The 11,138-nt window shown below is 38.2% G+C and overlaps 2 protein-coding genes across 2 annotated transcripts in view; both read left to right on the top strand.

The window, feature by feature from the left end:
* Positions 1-1,729, top strand: part of LOC102785781 (4-trimethylaminobutyraldehyde dehydrogenase-like) — an 8,729-nt gene extending 7,000 nt beyond the window's left edge. Inside the window, exons 7-12 of the mRNA XM_087836701.1 lie at positions 42-182; positions 281-469; positions 594-681; positions 766-907; positions 1,102-1,214; positions 1,298-1,729. Of these exons, the coding sequence (XP_087692827.1) occupies positions 42-182; positions 281-469; positions 594-681; positions 766-907; positions 1,102-1,214; positions 1,298-1,392 (768 nt within the window). The 3' untranslated portion in view covers positions 1,393-1,729. The remainder of the gene's footprint in view (positions 1-41; positions 183-280; positions 470-593; positions 682-765; positions 908-1,101; positions 1,215-1,297) is intronic.
* Positions 1,730-3,155: 1,426 nt separating this feature from the next.
* Positions 3,156-7,093, top strand: med8 (mediator complex subunit 8). Its single transcript, XM_006790499.1, has 7 exons — positions 3,156-3,226; positions 3,454-3,575; positions 3,830-3,974; positions 4,056-4,196; positions 4,292-4,379; positions 4,467-4,706; positions 6,558-7,093. The coding sequence occupies exons 1-7, from the start codon at positions 3,221-3,223 to the stop codon at positions 6,626-6,628; spliced, it is 813 nt and encodes a 270-aa protein (XP_006790562.1). The 5' UTR covers positions 3,156-3,220; the 3' UTR covers positions 6,629-7,093.
* Positions 7,094-11,138: the final 4,045 nt, after the last annotated feature.

Here is an 11,138-nt window from a genome sequence, read left to right as displayed (position 1 = left end):
TGTACAAGCCCACAGACCATGGCTGCTCTCTTTACTTTCAGGTCATGGAAATGTCTGCAAAGAGTGTGAAGCAGGTGACTCTGGAGCTTGGAGGGAAATCTCCTCTCATCATCTTCAAAGACTGCGAACTGGAGAATGCAGTGAAGGGGGCACTAATGGCAAATTTCCTGACACAGGGAGAGGTGAGTCTGTAACCGTTGTACTTTTGTGTACTGTGCAGCCTGATGCAAGACAGACTCTTGGAGGTTTTGGTGTATTAACTTTGTGTTGACATATGCAGGTGTGCTGCAATGGGACCAGAGTGTTTGTGCAGCGGGAGATCATGCCACAGTTCCTAGAGGAGGTAGTCAAAAGGACCAAGGCCATCCCTGTTGGTGACCCCCTGCTCGAGAGCACCAGGATGGGAGCTCTGATCAGCAAACCACACCTGGAGAAAGTGCTGGGATTTGTCAGTCAGGCCAAGAAAGAGGTGCTTTACATTAGAGGGAGTGAATTAGCTTTAATAGTTTGTGGTTTCTCAGTTAAGCACAATGAATCTGTATTACTGTGGGTGTTCTTTAACGTAGCTCTTGTAATTATTTATTTATTTCTAGGGAGCCAGAGTGCTTTGTGGAGGAGATCCCTTTGTCCCCAGTGACCCCAAACTGAAAGGGGGATATTTCATGTCACCATGCGTACTTGGTACGTCTAACACTTTGGTTAATGGTGGTACAGCACACGCACACTCAGCTTTGTTTTTTTAACACACAAAGTCTCTCGACACAGATAACTGCAGAGACGACATGACCTGTGTGAAGGAGGAGATTTTTGGCCCTGTCATGTCCGTTTTGCCTTTTGACACGGAGGAAGAAGTGATCAAGAGAGCCAACAACACCACCTTTGGACTGGCCTCTGGGGTCTTCACCAGGTCAGTTTGTCACGAGTCAGCAGTGTGGTGCAACTGTTGACGGCTTGCTCTTTTAAGATAATGATTTTATTGCATTCTGTTGGCTGTGGCTCAAGGTCTCCACAGTGCGGCCAATTCACTGCACAGTACAATTTCAAGTTGCATACAGACTGCTTTTCTCTGTATAAAAGTCGGTTCTTTTCCTCCTCCTACAGGGACATTTCTCGAGCCCATCGCGTGGCTGCGAGTATGGAGGCAGGGACATGCTTTATCAACAATTACAACATCAACCCTATAGAGTTGCCGTTTGGAGGATACAAGATGTCGGGTAAGATGCTGTCAGCTTTTCATGGTCTGGGTAAATGCTGCATTTGCTCAGTAAATTAACCAGTTCTCTCCTGATCCCTGCAGGCTTTGGCAGAGAGAACGGCCAGGTGACCATCGAGTACTACTCCCAGCTGAAGACTGTAGTGGTGGAAATGGGTGACGTCGAAAGCCTCTTCTAAAGTTTTACACCGCTGTGCCAGAACTGTGACTAGAGCTCTTCACTTCTCCCTTCTTACTGTGTTAGGCTGACACATAATTAATGCAAAGTGTGTGGAACATGATGTAGACAAGCATAGATGCCGAGCACTCTTTTCTTTCCCCCAAGTATTCAGTACTTCAGTATTACATCAGTAAGTGAAGGATAGCTGGATTTAAAAGTTGGGGTTTTCTGAATAAACACGTAAGCGTGCAACATTGAAGTAATCAGAAGAAAATTTCTGCCTAACAGCTGTCACATTTATGTACTGTTGTTTGGACAGCTGCTTCTTTGTTTCAAAATAAACTTGTAGAAGCAAATTCTTTTTCCCTTTTGATTGTGAGTTGAACTGTATGAATATGCTATACTAAAATCACTTCAACAGTCACCTCAAGGTGCTTTATATTGCAAGGTAAAGACTACAATATTAGAAAGAAAATGCCAACAATCAGGGATCCCTTGTGGGCGAGATGAAGAGCTACCTTTTAACAGGAAGAGACCTCCATCAGAACCAGGCTTGTGGAAGAGCAACCATCTGCCTCAACTGGAAAGATCAAAGGACAGCAGACCAGCGGATGAAGTTAATAACATACAATACATGAGTGAAAATAGCAGATTGGAGAAAAAATATTTAAAATAATATGTTAAATAAGTTTAATATGGGAAGTCACTGAGCAAGCGTGGTCTAGTGCAGGGTCACCTGACCAAGCTCTAACTTTATGAGTTATAAAAACTTTCAAGGCCAAATTCAAAAGTAGAGAGGGCGTCAAGACTATTGTATTGACGTAATATAATAAAAATATATTTTTATTACTATATTTGAGGAGAAGGATTTTAAATTCCGGATTTAACAGAGTCAGTAAAGAGTTGATAGTATGGGAGAAATATGATCTCTCTTTTCCGTTCCTGGTATCTGGAAAATGGTACTATTAATTGACATTTTAGTTATTCTGTAACTGATGTTATTATTGTTGATGATACTTATTAGCAGGTAGAATGAGGATTTTGGTGGTGTACAACCACAAACTTTGACAGCGCATTTGATATTATATGCTACCAGGTGCTTTCTAAAATTGCAGATCATTCATTCATAATGGTCTGCAATTATGAGTTGTGCTTCATGTTGAAGCAAACTGAAGGTCCTGGTTTCTTTCTGCGTGCTCATGCTTCCTCCCAGAAGCATGCATGTTAGGTTAACTGTTGTGTCTGTGTATCTGAATGATTATCTCGTGACAACAGGGTTCATATTGTTAAACAATAACTGCTTTACCGATAAGGCAGCAGCACCATGTTGTAGTTTAAAAGCAGTTGTGTGTGTGTATGTATGTATGTATGTATGTATATATATGTATGTATGTATATATATATATATATATATATATATATATATATATATATATAGATATATATATATATAGATATATATCAAGTATATAAATATATGGAGCATTTATAAAGTAGGAAGCGTTATCTGACACACACACACGCACACACACACACATCTATATGTTGAGAAAGAGAGAGAGAGTATACAGTTAATGTACAAATTAATTACTATAGTTTTAATTATTATAGTAATATAGATTAATATAGATATACATTCAGTTTTTACATATATGACATTTGAACTCTAAACTGAAATGTTTGCTTAAATATCGCATAAGTTGTGTACTGGATTATTTGTTTACGAGAAAATTTTGAATAAACGTTATAGCGTTTCCGCCATGTTTAACCAGCAGACTTTTACTTTGACAGTGATGAACCGGAAGTGCTTCTGTGTTGCTTGAGGTTGGCTAAATTCTACTTGAACAATGCAGGTAATAAATATGAATATATATTCTGTAGGACAGTATAATGCCTTCTTAGATGCAGTAACATTCATTAAAATGTTTATTTATTTTTCCTGATGACTCGTTTTCTTCTTGTTTAAGTGACTGTTGGTCTCTTAAGTGGCTGAGGTCATGCACTCTTTAGCCGTTTGGCTAGCACAACTGTGTATTTGCAGTGAGTTTGGGAGGTTTTTAATGCTTTTGTTGTCTTTTAGCAACGAGAAGAGAAACAATTAGAGGCGTCAGTGGAGTCTCTCATTTCGCGGGTGGCTCACGTTAAAAATGCTCTGCACAGTTTCATTTACAAACTAGAAAACGAGTACGAGCGTTTGACGTGGTGAGTAACATTGTTTTCATTGTAAAGCAGGCTGTTTTGTTTTAAAAGAAACGCGACATAGATTTAAGTCGAGTTAATACAAAAAGCAGTTTTTGACAGCAACATATAAACACGGTTTGTTCCTTTTATTTACAGGAGCAAATTTGACAGAAACTGTGGAAAATCTTGTCTTGTGGATATACAGATTTGATCTGAAACGCGTGCTTTGTGGATTATTTTGAGCTCTCACAGATGTGCCCTTTTTTGTCCTATAGGCCTTCTGTTTTGGATAACTTCGCCCTTCTGTCTGGTCAGCTGAACACCATCAATAAACTGCTCAGGAACGAGAAGACACCGTCCTTTCGCAACCAAGTTATAATTCCCCTGGTCCTGTCTCCAGACCGAGATGAGGACTTGGCAGTGAGTACCACAGCTGATAACACGTTTCCTCTTTTGAAAAAAGAAGTAGTTTCTCTGAGCTGTCTGTTTACCTGCTCTCAGAAACTCACGGAGCAGCGTGTTCCAGTGTTCAGCCATGAGATCGTACCGGACTACTTGCGGACCAAACCTGACCCAGAGGTGGAGGAGCAAGAGAAAACGCTGAGTACAGAGGCAGCACGTATTGGCCCCGATGTGGCCCAGGTTAGTTTGGACTCGCATAAAATAAAATATTCTGTCATTTTTGGGAATATTTTCCAATTTTTGTTTAAACCTTAAGGTTTTATTGTCATGAACAGAAACAGATCCAGGCTTTGAATAAGATTTGCACTACTCTGCTGGAGAAGCTAAGCAACCCTCGTGAGGACAGAGATGCAGAAAGCGCTGGTATGTTGCACTTCTGCTGCAGTTTTCTTTAATAAATTACACATATACAATGGTGACTCTCAAATTTTAAAATTTTTTTTTACACAGCTATGCGACAGAGCAAACCGTCTTTCAACCCTGCTGACACTAACGCATTAGTTTCGGCCGTTGCATTTGGAAAGGGACTTTCCAAATGTAGGCCTCCTGGTCCCGTGGCCCCTGGACACCAAGGACAGGGGTCCATGATGAGTGGAGGTCCAACCTTACAGCAGGTCACTATTGGTGGGGGTTCAGGCCAGCAAGCAGGTATGGGAGGACCTGTGGCTCAACAGCAGCAAGGACAGACAGGTAGGAGACTTGGAAAGCTGAGTTAGTATTTTACCTGAGCACAGCATCACAGTTATGTGAGAGCCAGCCATAGAGTGCTTTGCCGTGTTTCTTCAGTTTTCTTCAGTTTCAACATTTTACTGATGACATTCATTAGTTTTTGAATTATAATGAATTAAGTGTGATGCTCCATTTAAAAATGATGGTCACTTTAAGAGGTAGGAAGGTGAATTATACAGGATATGTTAAAGACAAAGTTTTAAAACACCAGGCTAATAGCAAAAATGCTCAGTTCTAGGCTTCATAACAGGATACTCAAACAATTTTACGTTATCATGCAGTTTAATAAACTGCCTTTTCCAATATGTAAAAAAACAATAGTATTGCACAAATGAAAAAACATTCTCAAGCTAATGTGCCCATTTTTCCCATGCTATAATCCATCTATGCTTCCACCCAAATGCAGAGGCTGAAGGGACCGTGGTGCATACTGATGATTAGCCCTTATTAGGGGGGCATTAACAGTCATATCTGATATATATATATATATATATATATATATATATATATATATATATATATTATGATGTTAAGTATTACAAAGTAGTTGACTGTCATCCCTGGCTTTCCAAACATGGACATGATTTAAAATAGTAGATGGCATTTTGTCATAAATTTGGTAGAAATGCCAACATTTCCGTATAGAATTCATTTCTGTGGTCTAAGTATAGTTGTTATCATGTAGTTTACAGCTTAAAAACATGTTAAGGTGTGCACTACCTGTTTAATTTAACTTGAAATGAGCTTTCACCTCAAAGTAATCCCCATATTAATGCCAGGAAACCTCCCACAGAACATTACATTGTAATGAGATGATAATATTTATTTTCATATGAAAACTGCTTGTTTGTTTAGATGTATTGATACTACTTTGAACTCTACAGATCATTTTCAAGAGTTTATGGACCTCGAAACTTGCACATTGACTGCTAGCTAAGATTGTCACAATACTAGAATTTATTGAGTATATACTCAGGGAACTACAAAATACCATTTTTGAGACCATGCTGAAGATTTTGTCCCCATCCTGCAACAATAGTAAAGAAAAGTAATAGTGAAGAACTCACATTTCAAAAAACATTTTGAATTTTTGCAAACTTTTTCAATAATAAGTTGGATTCAACAAAATAGGTTTTTAAGATTCATCTGATTTCTTTTATTAATTAAAAAAAAATTCTTCTTGTCCACAACTGCATGCAGCCTCTCTGTCATCCACCATCCACTCTGCAGCTCTTTGCATCCTCAAACCCATCTGAAGAAGCTACTCTTCTCCAGATTTGACTTTTTATTTTCTTGGATTATCCACTCATGGCTGTGCAGAGCAGCCTACTCGATTCACCATGTGTCCATAACCCACCTTGCCACAACTCTATATTCAATATGCCATCTGTCATTCATAATCATTACAGGCTAACTACAGCATGCTAGCTGCTGCGTTAATGAACTGTTAAATACTTCAGTGCTGTTGAAACAGATGTTTTACTGACCTCTGAAAGTCCTCCTCAAGTGTTGTTCAGTGTTATGAACGCTAACAACTTTAGTTGTTAGTGAGGGGAGGAGTTGTGTGCGTCACTGTCTGCAGACTGTCTTCAAAGATGGCGCTGTTTGTATCGATACTATGGCAAATGAGTATCTTAATTTGATAGTCATTTTGGAGTTGATTAATATTAGAGTATTAAATTAAATTAATTTTTTTGACAACCCAGCTGTTAACACAGGATGTTTTGAATGATTTATATCTGCACTTGAAGAAAGAAAAAACCTTAAAGATGCATATATAGGGTTGATCTCTTCCCTTTCGTTTTCTCTCAGGAAAAATGCCAAGCAGCATCAAGACAAACATCAAATCTGCGTCTGGGTCAATGCATCCTTACAACCGATGAGCGGCCTTCTTCTCACCTGTTACCATTCGGAGACTCACCTTCAGAGGTGCCAGCATTTACAGTAGAAAACTGTCACTTCTGTTTAATGCAGGGGTGGGCAAAACATTTTTCCAAGGGGCCTCATGAAAAACTGGGACTGCTGCGTAGGGCCCCATTTATAACTTGATAACAAGGTTATTGGTACGTCCTTCCACAAGTTCAAGTTTCTTTTGTGGCGTCTTGGAGAAATGATTTCCCCATGCCTGTTTTAATGCGTTATTTTCATGGAGAATAATAAATACAAAAACAGAATGGGGATTTTTTTTTTCACATGTCACTGAAGCTGTTGTAGTTTTTGATGTCACATCTAAATGTCAGTGTTTGTTTGAACCACTAGATGGCAGTCTGCTTTCATTTCTGGAATTATAGTTTTGGAACTGTAATCAGGACACTTTTTTTCAATTAAAAACAATGTGCTCAAAATAATTCCTTGTTGTGTAATTAATCCACTGTTTACTGTTATTTAATTATTATTAATACACTGAAGGTTTCTATAAATTAATAAATCTTAGTGCCTTGATGCGGAAGCTCTCGATTTAATCAAATGACCATCCACACATGTTAGATGTGCACTATGATCTGATGTCTGTTTCACATTTCTGCCCTTTATTTCTTCTTCTGCTCCTCTTTGTCCATTTGGCTGCAGTACCAAAGGTGAGAATAATGAGGGTGGACGTTGCTCTGTGTGGCCTGATAATGTCAAAGTGTTTAAGGGGGGAAATGAGGAAGTATCGGTGCTGACGTGTGAGGGGGGCCTCTCTCTGTGCCGGCTCTCTCTGTCCACTCCAATCCCTGTCCTGCTGCACAGCACAGTGACCGTGCTGCTGTCACAGCATGCAGACCCATGCCTGACCTACATACACCCTCTGTCCCCAAACAGGCGGACGTCTCGCTGTGTCAGCCGCCGTGGTCAGATGCTCTGCTGAGACAGCTCAAAGCTGCACAAGGTCACACTTGTGTCCGTGGATGAGGTCTAAATTTTAAACAAAGAGCTAACGGGCAACATCCTGCGAACATCACAAAACAGAAAGGTTCAGCTGAGGTTATCTGCCAAACTATCATCCAAACTTAGAGACTGCAGAGGACACACTAGGATGGACTGTTTTCATACCATCCTAGTGTTAAATTTGACTTTATACACAGAAATATATCCTAGATTCTTTGCAAAACATGTTTGTTTTTTTCCTTCATGATTTCTGCAAATAAAGTGACAAACTTGTGAGGCTCTTAGGTTTTTCCTGTTTTCTTAGATGGTCCAGTTACATATAATTGGCATATTCCAAATAGTATTAGATATGATGATAATCCAAAACCAGTCCTCCCAAAAAACCCAAATGATTTTAGGTTACTATTTTTTCATATATAAAATAGTCTATATTTTGACATATAAATCTACTACTTTTAATTTAAGCAGTGATATTTACTTGGTGTCTCTGACTCTTTTATCTGCACTTCGTCAGTTTTTTTTCTTTTCAAACCACCTTTAAAGGGTAAAAATATATTTAAGTGCTTATTTTTTAAATCATTGCTAATACTAAACCTAAATAATCTGCTAAAGATCCCTCCCATTTCAGTCAGCATGCCATCCTGCTTCAGATTTCAAAACGAGTCAAACAAATAGTTGCTTTTCCTCTTTAGTGGTAGTTCATGTTAAAAGATGGCCATGACCAAGGTGACCATGCTTCCATTCTTATAATTTTCTGTTGAACATTATAAGAAATTTTCTTCTTCTCATATAATAATGGCATATTGTAAAGAAAACATCAGCTTTCCTGATTGTCCAATCATTTATACAGCTGCAGCGATGCACATATAGTTAAGACACACTATCAGTGCCCCGAAACCACCGTCGCCACCGCATCTGAACCTTATTACAACAGCTAATCGTCTCTCTGTTGTGCAATTAGAGCGTTCATTTACTCCCCTTCATAAAATATGAATCTGAACAAAATCCATTTACGCTGCTGTACAAAACCAAAGTGAAGCAGTTTTATGAATTTGGTAAAAGTTATATTGGCACCAGAATCTGATTTTGTGCCTTACTACAAAAAGGATTTTGGATTAGACACGCAATGTAAAGTCATTAACTTTATGGCAAAACAGCATAAAAAGTGTAGGAAAAACTGTGGACAACACAAACCGATGTTGTAAACCTTCAAACTTTTCCCTGCATCATCTAAAAGAAATAGTTTTGACACTCCAGCCTTTTAGTAATTTAAATGATCATAAATAAAAAAGCAAACAAAACAGTAGCTTAATAATTAGCATCCAAGGTAATACAACATTCATCACATACACTAGTTTTGCTTAAAGCTACAGACTGACTTTAAACTGTGCAACTTTGCAGGAGGAGAGCAACTCTTAAATCATGTCTAATTAAATATTTCATGTAGCTGCCTTATTAGTTAAAATATATTTAAGCAGCATATTGAATACAGATTTCCATGGAAGCCTGTTTCTGCCACACAAAAATAGTATCCATAACTCAAAATTTCGACTTATTTTCTCAAAATTTTGACTTATTAACTTCAAATTTCGACTTATCAACTCGAAATTTCGAGTTAGCTCTGCCAATCAGTAATCTATCTGGAATGCGCACTAAAAATCCCCTTCGCAACAAATGGGCGCTTTTCGAGAGTACATTTGCTGAGGGTAACGCCATGTGATTCAGCTAATAACACAAGCTGAAAAAAATCAGCAATTTGTGCATTCATGACTGGCTGTAATACTGGTAGCTTAGCTATAACATTTGTAGCTTAGAGATTCAGCTTCTGGGTAACAAGGAAATGACATCATTCACGTAGATTGCTGATAGCAGTTAACATCGAGATATTAACTCAAAATTTTGAGAAAAGTAAGTCAACATTTCGAGCTACTTTTCTCGAAATTTCGAGTTAATAAGTCAAAATTTCTAGAAAATAACTTGAAATTTCGAGAAAGATATGGATACTTTTTTTTTAGTGGCGGAAACGGGCTTCCATAGTGTTCAGTGCACTCTTTATGAAACAGGTAAAACTAAACTTCAGTGGCTGCAGTCTGGCTAGATAAGGCTTATTAACCCACCTTTTCTTTAAAAGTAAATAGTTTTGATGACCCATGTTATCAGAGAGTGAGTTTATATTTGAAGTAGCTCTGTTAAAAGTGAACTGGTCCGTTTAATATGTACATTTTGGCTTCATACTTATGAAACCAGTTCTCAAATTTGTTTTTATTTATAAAAATAAAAATTATTATTTTTATTTAAAAACTACTTTATGCATTTAATCTTAGAGTAATAGAATCCCTTTCTGTGTCAGTATTCAATTATACTAGAAGTTGTCTGTATTTGGTACTGAGTTACTGTTCCTTTTGCCAAATCAATATGTTTAAATAAAGATTTGTTTTGGTTAGCTGGCCTAGCCTAACCATCTTATTAGCAGTAACTACCCTGTCATAGCTCATTACTCTTTTCACATTTCCATGATTTAATGTTGCTAAGCTTAGTTTAAACCCATTATATTTAAAGGATAATTGAACAACTTAATTATTTATTTAATTTTTAAACAACACCCGCTAAAAGCTAACTGAGTTAGCTTAGTTGAGTAGCAGAAAGTTGCCTCTGTCACTGTGATTAATAAGGAATAAATGCCAAAGGTGAAGTTTAACTTGTGTAACACAGGTGACACATAAAAGGAAAACCAAAGCAAAACCCTTTTTTGTCTTTGGAACTGTTTGAGGAATTAACAACATTAATCCAAAGGATTTTTCCTCAATTGGTGTTGGTGCAGAGACTGCTGTGTAATGTGTTGACCCAAAATCTCCAGTCTGTGTTTAGTTGCATTGATGTCTGGTGGCTATGGAGGCTATAACAAACCACTCACAGATCCCTCATACCCTGTAGATGGGGGGCATGTCACCGTGGAAAAGTACACTCTTGTCAGGATAGAAATACTACAACTATAGATGAGCAGTACTTTGTAATGAAACAAGTAACATGCCCCCTACTCCATGAAAAAATTCCACCAGATCCTCTCATTATTCGAGGCCCATTTGTGCCAGTATCTGTTGCACGTTTTGTATATGAGCCTTCACATGATGTTTCATAAGCTTTTTTTCTCATCTCCATTGTTTCCTTTAATGATTCTGCCTTTGTATGACACATCAGGTCACAGAGACCATAACAGGGGTCATCAGCGTTTTATTTTTGGTGCACATTGAGGTTTGGCCCATTCTGTAAAATGATCCCGGAAATTACTGTTTTGACAATTAATTGAAATTCATAAAATCAAGACTGTGTGCAAGGACAGCCTCAGAGAGGTTTTATATCACATCCAGTGCCGACTGCCTCTGAGCCTCGCTGTACATAGTGGATAATGGGGAAACTCAATATGACAGCTGCCTCCTAAATTACAGTATACACTATATAGCAGGGTACACAGAGCAGGGGTAACTAGACGGTTTTTAACCAGACACAAATCCGTCCTGACAACAT

Source organism: Neolamprologus brichardi, chromosome 23 (genome assembly GCF_056152115.1).
Source record: "Neolamprologus brichardi isolate AB-2024 chromosome 23, ASM5615211v1, whole genome shotgun sequence".
NCBI classification, from domain to species: domain Eukaryota; kingdom Metazoa; phylum Chordata; class Actinopteri; order Cichliformes; family Cichlidae; genus Neolamprologus; species Neolamprologus brichardi.
Note: the sequence above shows the minus strand (reverse complement) of the source record. Positions and strands in the feature narration are given on the sequence as shown.

Bases quoted from the DNA above. Each gene is read 5' to 3' on its own strand.
- med8 (XM_006790499.1), top strand. The intron at 4,197-4,291 runs GTTAGTTTGGAC...TGTCATGAACAG, and splicing joins TTGGCCCCGATGTGGCCCAG to AAACAGATCCAGGCTTTGAA. The intron at 4,380-4,466 runs GTATGTTGCACT...TTTTTTACACAG, and splicing joins CAGAGATGCAGAAAGCGCTG to CTATGCGACAGAGCAAACCG.